Raw genomic sequence first — 9,971 nt, forward strand, 5'->3', positions numbered from 1 at the left:
TAAATAAAATCAGTGGCAGCTACATATGCAGTGACTGTAGCAACCCTTCTGCATTACAGTTTCACGCCGTGGGCGGAAACAGAGGTAGAGAGCACCTTTTAAACAACCGGCGGAAAGCGCCGGAGGCAGAGCCGAGGAGGGACGGGGTTGAACGAGTTCAAATGTGTTCCGTTTGGACGAGCGCTTTGACGAGCGCTGCGCCGGGAGCTTACCCGCCATGTCCAGAGAGCGCTTCTTGGCAGTGGTGATGGGGCCGTCCTTCCTGCGTAGCAGAGGGCTGCTCCTGCGCTCCGTGACTTTCTGCTTTAGCCTGGAGCGCAGCTTCAGGTTGGGCTCGGACGCTGCGGGGAGGAGGGAGAGGACGACACGAGTCACAAACGAATGGCGCAAACAACAGAGTCAAAAAGGAAGGAGTGGAGGTAGAATTTCCATGAGGTCCCCCCCCCTTTGAATGATTCAAAATGAAAGAGATCTGCTAAAAAACCTCAGCAAAATGGGTGGTGTGAATGGGTGCTGTTTTTTTAATGACAAAATGAGGACTACACCACAGAAGGTGATGATCGGAGACCTTCCCTGCAGATTAATTCCAGCCCTCTAACGCCACATTAAGACTTTTACATGTACGGCACAACAGGTGCCACAGGTGTGAACCGAAATCCCAGTCTCCCGAGTAGGAGAGCTAACGTCTACCGACAGACCCTTGGTCAAGGTCCAAGGGCCGCATTTGGGGCTCAGGTACCTCATCACAAGATGGTGATTCAAAATCACATCTGCTGTTCAGAACTGGGGTAGTTACATCATCCCCTTCCTGTTTACTATCTGCAATCTCCAATGTAATACAAACTCTGCCACGACACGCCACACACAATGACGTACAATGATAGTAGTGTAACATGAAATTATATCATGAATAGTGTTCACCTTATACCCTAGCTGCTGGCCTAGCATAAGAAGTGGCCAGTTTGGGGCATGTAGCTATGCTACCTCCCTAAAGGGGATACATCTACAAATATTGGTGCAGTCAATGGATAAGATGAGCTACAAACTTGTAACATGAATGAAAAGTGTCTGTGTCTGTGTGTGTCTGTGTGCGTGTGTGTGTGTGTGTGTCTGTGTGCGTGTGTGTGTGTGTCTGTGTGCGTGTGTGTGTGTGTCTGTGTGCGTGTGTGTGTGTGTGCGGTGAGGCTCAAAGTTTGTTTGGCAGCTCCCCTGACCTCAAGCTTAGCCCTTCTAAATGCCAAACTCATGAATAGCGCTTGTTGTCAAATGCTCTCAATTAAAGGGTGTCTTTTCTGTCCACTTCTCGAGTTTGCAAACAGTTCATTTAATTTTCACTTGCTCTGCTCAGAGAGGCAGACTCTCACTGGCTCTGCCTGGAGAGGCCCTCTTCTATCCCTTCAATTAGTCAGGCCAAATGTTGACCACCGGTTGGCCCCTCGCCTGGGTCCGTGACCTCGTGTGAAATGAGTCCAGTCGGGGAGGCACGCTATGTTCATTAGTGTTTGGATAGTCTGAGTCAAGTTGGGCAAGGCCCAGAGGACTCCGTCCATTTCTTAGAGGATATTTGGACAGGGACTGTGGGCACCCTTCTCCCGTTTGTACTTTCTGTAGCTTTGAATGCTAATAAGGGAGACAATAGTTCACCTGTTTTAATGCACTTGAAAGAGGTGCAGAGTATACCTCTGGTCATTTGGGACGAGCCAGACAAGCTAGGCTTTGAGTGCGTGGGATGTATAATGTATAAGCACTTTTTGAAAGTGCACTTTCAATTTGAGGGGACTGAACTTGCGGTTGAACTTATCAAACTCAATTATCAAAAAAAAGTGGTGCTTCTTGTAAGTGGAGGGCACTTGTCCAAAAGTCTTTGTTAACAGGATCAGGGAGGTCCAGTTGGGAGCTGGAGTTAAAAGGGCACTGATTCTAAGAGGCAATTCCTCTGAACAATTACAATGCAATCTAGTCCAAATGTTCTAAATAAACAGTGGCCTGTCGGCTAATGGCTAATGGTTCTTTGAGGACAGGTACTGCTGGCCACCTTTGCACATAGCAAGGTGAACGGTGATTGGCAAATAGGAGTGGCTGGCTATCGTAAGAGGTAAAAAGTTTAGGCTAGGCTAGGCTACAGTAGTTTGGGGTTTTGTAAATGGGGCTGTAGTAGTTTGGGGACTTGAACATTGTAACCTTTGACTGGTAGTGGAAGATAATTAGAGGATACCAGAGTGTAATGTAAGGGTGACGTTTTGGTGCCAAAGGGAGGTTTCAAGATAAAAGGCCTTTTGCCAACAAATAGGAAACACTTGTCATCCATTATATTGCGAGTTGGATGTTCAAGGTGTACGTCAGAGACTCTGTCAAAGAAGTTGACAAAGACAGGTAACTTTAGCCATTGGCATGAACACAGGCAGAACACCTTGCAACATAGCCTACAGTACAGGAGCTACAACACAAACACTGCATTGACTATCCTGTCCATTCTGCCACACTTGGATGAATGTCTGTCCAAACAGCTACCGCATAAACCACAGGTCATCCTGGATAGAGAGGAGAGCTGAACAGATGCATCCGCTGAAGGCAACGCTTCAGACGCGAGAGATGCGGCAAATTCTCCGGCCTTCGACGTCGAGCTCTGCTCGCAGTGGCCGAGTGGGCAATCGCGGGCCTAGCCCAAAGGGCCTGGCAGGCAGCCAGCAGCGGAGCGGGCTGGGACAGAGGGGGGTGGGTGGAGGGGTGGGTGGATGGGTGGGCGGTGTGGGTGGAGGTTGTGCTGGTGCCAAGGCCCTGTTCTCTCACGCTCGGAGGGGGGAGGAAAGTGTTGATGCAGGCAGAATGGGGGCTTACAGCCTGTCTGCAGGCTGAGGCAGGCACAGGATCCGAGCCCGTGGGGGGTTCACCCCGGGACGCGGTCACTTTGAAGGGTGTTAGTGCGGCCACGCAAAACCACCCACTGCAGGGGCCCGCTGCAGCATATGCTGACGCCAGGGCTTTTTACTGCTCCCCCTCTCCCCCTCTCTCTCTCTCCTTCGCCCCTCTCTCTGCCTCACCCCCTAACCACCCCCCCCGCCCCCCCACCCTCTCTCTCACACACTCCATTCTCTTCTCTTCACATCTATCTCCTTATCTTTTGCTCCCCCAGCTCACTCAAACTCTCAGTTTTTGTATAGTAATTGTATCCATTTCATCGTTGGATGGTTTTGTTGTTGGTGCAGCAGATGGCAACACATCCTGAGACTTGCAGGACTGTCACTCCCAAGTTCTTCTCGGTCACGTCTCGTTTGGAGGGAGGGCCACGTTATAGAAGATAGGTCATTTTGAGTGACATGACCTGTATTGTTGTCCTGCATTGTTACACAAGCCCACCCAACGAGTCAGCTAACACTAATGCCACCCGGCGACACTCATACAGTATCCCCTGTAACGCCAATTCAACTATTTCAAAACGCATCACTCCTGCTCAACAGTTGGACCACATACCTCCCCATTTACAGTATATTGAATATCTTATTAAAGGCCATAGAAAGGGTACTAAATATTTCAGAGAGACTGAAGAGTGCACTTGTTTTTATAATACAAAACATATTGATCATATGCTGGGTGGGCTGAGTGATGAGGGCCCTGTACCGGTTACCGAACACATTTAGCTAGCTGCTGCCCTCAATTGTGTATTTCATATAATGAAACAGGATGAAGATTAGTAAGAATCAATATAACTGAAACTCATCGACAGTGTCTTACCTTCCCAGAAATGTGTATAGTGTATGCGGACTGCGCTTTAATATCACCTTCGCGAGGGAATAACAATAAACAATATCACAGTGAAATCTAGGGTTTAGAGGACTGGGTTTCTTATTAATCAGTTCACAGCAACGCAAAGAAGTTAATGAGCTGTATGAACATCTCAAAACAAAGCTATTTTCACTACAAACATCAAACTCCCCAAGGGGGGATAACATCTCGGTCTTGCCACTACCACAGACACGAGAGAATAACAAAACGGAGAGCGCCACTTCACATTCTGAATGGACTGTGATTTGGGTTTACTGTTGTCTAAGTAGGCTGAGTTATGATGAAGGAACATGAAAACGCTAATCTGGCGTTTTCTGAGTGGACTCTCATGAAGGAGGTTCAGAGCTCAGCGTCAGGTTCTATTTCAGGCTGCGATAGCTTGTGGTAAACAGTCAACACAAAGGGATGCAAGAGGCGTTGTGTTTTAGCTTGATTGCTGGCATCTGTTCGGTGAGGCAGCATGAACACATGAAGAGATTGAATGAGGCAACATACGAATCCAATACAATCGATCAGTAATAGCCAACAGAACGTATTGGGTAAAAGTGGGAAGACTTTACCGAATACATCACACTATTAATACAGGTTGGAACCCACCAGTTAGCATAAGATATTAAGCAGTCATGTTGGGCCTGGCCTTTCCACCTCATTACTTTAATCCACAATCAATAGGTAGGCTAACTTGTATCCTCATACTGTATATCCATGAGAAGTGGGGGTGGTAACGAAAATGTAATATGAACAAAACAGAATCTAGTTGTCAAACACTAACCCTACTAACCCCTACGTTTGGAAAATGATAAATGATAAACGCAATCAATATTTCTGAAGCCATAGTGAAAAGCGATCCTTTGAGTAGGCATTGGCAGTAACACGGCCGACCCATCTGTGATGACAATTAACTACAGTGGCGGTTTTAACTGTCAATCTTCAGATGAAAGAGAGGAGGTGGTAGATATGGGAGGACAGAGAGATAGAGAGGGATGAGCCGGGTAACATTTTCCCCGGCTCTAACAGTAAAAGAAACGATGAAGCCTGCCCTGGGACGTGTTGAGAAGCCGTTAAAAATCCGCAGCCTCAGACGGCAGGGCTCTACCAGCCACGACAGGCCTGCTGGCGGAACGAGGAGAAGTGGCGTGGGGACGGAGGGGAGATGACACACTGCAGTCTCCTCACCCCTTAACGGTTTAAGAAGCGCAGAGAGCAGTTAAAACCAGGACCCGATAAGGAAGATGAGCTCTCGGCTTGCTAGAAACGGCTAATAAAGACTCGGTGTGACTGATGGAAGAGTGAGATGGGGCTGGGGAGGGTATGTCTGCTGTAGCACCGTGACTCTATGGGGCTGGGGAGGGTATGTCTGCTGTAGCACCGTGACTCTATGGGGCTGGGGAGGGTATGTCTGCTGTAGCACCGTGACTCTATGGGGCTGGGGAGGCTATGTCTGCTGTAGCACCGTGACTCTATGGGGCTGTGATGAGAGGAGATATCATTTAATTGGGGAGAGGGATTAGAATATACAGTACACCTTGGTAATTAATTAATCGTATTTAAATGATAGTCATAGTTATATAGTATGATAAGAGGAGGAACAAACCTTGGGCCAGTATTACAATACAATACAATAGTATAGTTATGGGTAGCATACACCCGTTTCACTATGGACATGAGTCATGGTAAAAACCTGTAAACAGATCACATGTTAAAGCTATAGAGTGAGCATAATGGGGGCACTTACACTGTGAGACATGTTACAAACATAGTCAAAAGCCACACAAGGAAACGCTGTTCCAATTTGACTCCATCCCATTACAAATAAAAAATTTTTTAATGGACACTATGCATTTACATATTGACACGTAAATTCCCCAAAACATGTCATCATGGGCAAACACGTCACTCACGACTATAGGCTCCATTGCAGCCCGCTGCTGTGGCAACCATGTTCATCCACTTCCTCTTTCAGAGTGCTATCTGATCCATCTGATCTAACCACTACAAGAGTTGCCCCTGAACATTCCACCTGTACAGCACTGTGCATGTGTGTGTGTGCCTGTTTTAACTGTCTCATTTTTTTTAATCTACAAAAGAGGGGACAGAGTAAAATATCACAATTATTTCCTGACTGGGACTATCCTGTTTGACCCACAAAATCCTTTCCCCACCCTTCTTCATGATGTCCCACAAGGATCAATTCCGGGCCCTCTCTTGTTTCTGTCTCAACTTTCCTGGTTATCACCAGGATGAGGCGTTCCGGCCCTCATCCCTGCAGGCGGCAGAGCTGCCGGCACTCCTGAGTACACTGAGGTGGATCTCCAGCTGGGAGATCTGGAACTGACACTGCCAAATGAGCCCAGACGCTGAGTGAACAATCACAGCCTCGCCACACTTCACAGGGGGAAAGAGAGCCCTGCTCCGAGGTTTACATAACAGTAGTTCTCTCAGATGGGAGTTTCTCAGAGGCCCTCTCTTTCCAGTCCAGCTGTGGTCATTTGACTCGGCCATGTTTCATAGACGTCATGTTTGTCATTGTTTGTCATTGTTTGTTTTGAAAGTGGACGGTAATGCATGCACTCACATGTTTGCATAATCCCTTGTCTCAGAGATTTAAAATAGACTAGACGAATCAAGGTTTTAACATACAAAACAGGAGAAAAACCAAACAGGCATAGGAGTCGTAGCAATGCTACATGGTATTCAGAGGTACAGACACTTCAACTGGAGCTGTTATCCAATTTCTTCTCCCTTCCACTTTTCTGCAGTGCTACGGCTGCACTCTCCAGTGGCGGTCGTTAAAGGCACAACCGTCTGTGTGTCCTATTCCTGGCACGTCTTTATTCTCTGTCATTGTGCCGGATAACTGACTCAGACCTTGAGGCTATCGTTTTCCCTCATCTATTGTGATGAGATCAGAATACAGTATGACCATAAATGTGAAATTGTGTGATTGTGTGTGTGCCTGTGCGAGTGCGAGTACTGTATGTGAGCACAATGAGAGTGACTGACTAGCTGGTCTTTTTTGGAGCCTTTTGAACCCTAATGACAGTGGGGGTCTCAACCAAAACAATGGAATACTATGTGGGCCCCATTCAATTACAATCAACGAAACAAAGGCTGTTTCGTCACACATAAATCAATAAATCAATTTCTGCCTCATCAGAAGGTTGCTATGAGAAGTGAGGTGGGTGAACACGGGCCAAATACGGCGGTAATCTGAACTGATAATCTTATCTGCATCCCGACTACACTGTTCTACACGGCACTGCTAATGATCCCGAACCAAAGGCTGCTGGGAACCGGGGGCGGTTTTGGTCGCCAGTGACGACAACCGATGCAAAAGACACGTCAATAAGAAGACTGGATGACATACGGCTAGATCGTATACGGCATCATTCAAATCAGCTTCCTTCCTGTTGCTGACTGAGACGGGGGGAGGAGCTAAACTGTGGAGTTGGAGGCTGAGTGGAGCTGTCGGCAGACTGCTTTCAGTCGGTTTTTTGGTTGTTGTTTTTTTTTTATCAACGACAAACCAAGAAAAAAGGATGTAGGAAAGAAATGAGGGAAACGTTGCAATCTTGAAACACAGCCATATGAATAAAGAGTAGATCTATCATGATTGTACTAGGTCAAAGGTGAGAGGTTAGGGCTGTGTTTTTACATACCATGGCACAGCACTAACACAACTGACTCAACTCATCATCAGGCACTTGGTCAAGGCCTACCTGTCTTATGGAGTGGGAAGTCATGTTTGGGGAAGGTCTACCTGTCTTACGGAGAGATAAGTCGTCTTTGGGGAAGGTCTACCTGTCTTACGGAGTGGGAAGTCGTCTTTGGAGAAGGTCTACCTGTCTTCCGGAGAGAGAAGTCGTCTTTGGGGAAGGTCTACCTGTCTTACAGAGTTGGAAGTCGTCTTTGGGGAAGGCCTACCTGTCTTCCGGAGTGGGAAGTCGTCTTTGGGGTCGTACATCCCCAGGATGGCGTGGTTATATGCAGACATCCCCGTCTGGGGTGGGGAGCTCTGGTCTAGAGAGCTGTGCTGGGTTTTCCTACAGAAGGGACACACACACACACACATCAGTTTTAAAAACTTTATTCAGATCCAAAAGGAAACGTTGATACGCTGGTAAAGTGGAACGTCACCGGAGACACCCACACAAATGATCAGCTCTGCAAAACTGACATGAACATTGTAATATGTGGCTACTAAATGTACTTCCACCGTAATATTCGTCATTATTTCACTTTCGTTAAAAGATGCATTCATTTTTAAATCAGTTTTCAGCTAATAGCAACTGGTCACGTTACTTGTACTAGTACACATCTTGAATATCAATTACAAATATTTTACTACGTTCAACAATCTATCTTAAATAGTTATATTTACTAGTCTCCTATGGAGCTTTCTATACAAGCCTGCTAGGTTTGTCTCCAGATAGTTGTCATGGTACTATTTGATTGTAATGGAAACACTACCAGCGTATACCGTCATACAGTACATATGCCTGGTCTGTTTCATAGTCATGGGAGCACGCACGCACACACGCACACGCACACACACACACACACACACACACACACAGGTTACAACCAAGGGCACCACATGTAGAGCAGTTGACTCCCCACCACACAATCTGCAGTGCAGGCGTTTTTGTTTACAACCAGATACTTTGAATGCCATCTCAGATTACCCACAATGCATTTGCACAGCCTGGAGGTTGTGCTGCGTCTGTTTGTACACAGACCGGCACCGACAAGGCAGTGGGTGGGTCCATTATCTGATGTAACTAAAAAGCTACTATGGACATGTTATACAAAGACGTGCTGAATCTGCATGTCTATCAGGGTTAACCTGGCTGCCTGTATCGATGTGTGAGTAGGTATCTAGGTGGCACAAGCATTTGTTTGCGTGCCTTTGTCAATCTGTCTGTCTGTCTGTCTCTCTTTCTCTTTCTGTACAGTGTCTGACCATGTTTACCCACTATTAAAAATACATACGTCTATTTATGTGTCTGAATTCTGTCTCTCTATCAGTCTCAAGACCATAATAAAAAATGTGTGTGTGTGTGTGTGTGTGTGTGTGATGGTGCCATGTCCATCTTTCTCTGCCCTCATCTTAAATTCAGTTAATGTAAAACAGGCAGAGGGCTTCTAGTATCTGAGACAACAACATTGACTTTTCCTCCACCGGGGACAACTCAGGTCATCTGGCGTCTTCCCAGCACAGTCAATTGAATCTGGCTCGCGTTCCACCTAGTCTCAAATACGCAGCCCGCCTCAGCTTTATGACTGACATGTTTTTGGCTCTGATGGCAGTTACAAAAACCTCTGCTGCCATCGCAGCTGTCAGAATAGAGATGTTTTGATTAATAAAACATTCCGCGTTTGATATCGTCTTTTGATTCCTTTTTTTTGTTACGTGGCTGTCTTCGATTATGTGATTCTTGGAAGACAGGGTGACAAACCAAGTCAACAGTCAAATGAATGCTGCTGAGGAAAGGTTTAAAGATTAATGGATAGAAAAGTCTTGCATCGGTCTGTTTCAAAACAAACTAAACCATAGTGACATGTCGGCCATTGTCAGTTCACCCAGACTGATTGCAACTCGCTTCAAACAAAGTGGAGATGTGATCAGAACTTAGATAAAGCTAGAGCTGAAACTGGCCACGCCCCACAAACAAATCTAGTTACATCTCACAGTACGTTCAAAATGCCAATCATTCTCGCTGTCTTTAAAGTGGGTGGGACATAAAACCAAAAAGAGTAGCTTCTGAAAGTCGATGGTGGGTGCAAAAGGTGGGGGTAAAAATGAGCTAGACCTCTTGGGTAGGGGTAAGGATTTGTGGAAACTTTTATCTTGACTCTTGAATGGTGCCTAATACTATGTGGCCTATGTAGTCAGAGCTTAATACACATTATGTAGCCTTGAAAAGGTGCCATCGTATACAGGGTGTGCTGTTTACAACAGAAAGGCAAACTGAATTGGAGAACTACTGTAAACTTTCTCAGCAGGTGTTGTCATGGTCACAAGGCCGCACACACACACACACACACACACACACATACAGAAAACAGTACTTCACAGACAGGCACACATGCATCAAACGAGTTGGGGACAAGTGTATGACTAACAGCCCCCTTTACACACATACAGTGAGGGAGAGAAAGAGAGAGAGTTTTTATCTCCCTCCCCC

The 9,971-nt window shown here is 46.4% G+C and overlaps 1 protein-coding gene across 1 annotated transcript in view; it reads right to left on the reverse strand.

Moving 5' to 3' along the window:
* Nucleotides 1–7,826, reverse strand: part of LOC310824488 (histone deacetylase 4-like) — a gene marked incomplete at both ends in the record, with an annotated part of 10,865 nt that extends 3,039 nt beyond the window's left edge. Inside the window, 2 exons of the mRNA XM_083697745.1 lie at nucleotides 213–341; nucleotides 7,708–7,826. Coding sequence (XP_083553871.1) covers nucleotides 213–341; nucleotides 7,708–7,826 — 248 coding nt within the window. The remainder of the gene's footprint in view (nucleotides 1–212; nucleotides 342–7,707) is intronic.
* Nucleotides 7,827–9,971: the final 2,145 nt, after the last annotated feature.

Source organism: Argentina silus, assembly GCF_951799395.1.
Source record: "Argentina silus genome assembly, contig: scaffold_647, whole genome shotgun sequence".
NCBI classification, from domain to species: domain Eukaryota; kingdom Metazoa; phylum Chordata; class Actinopteri; order Argentiniformes; family Argentinidae; genus Argentina; species Argentina silus.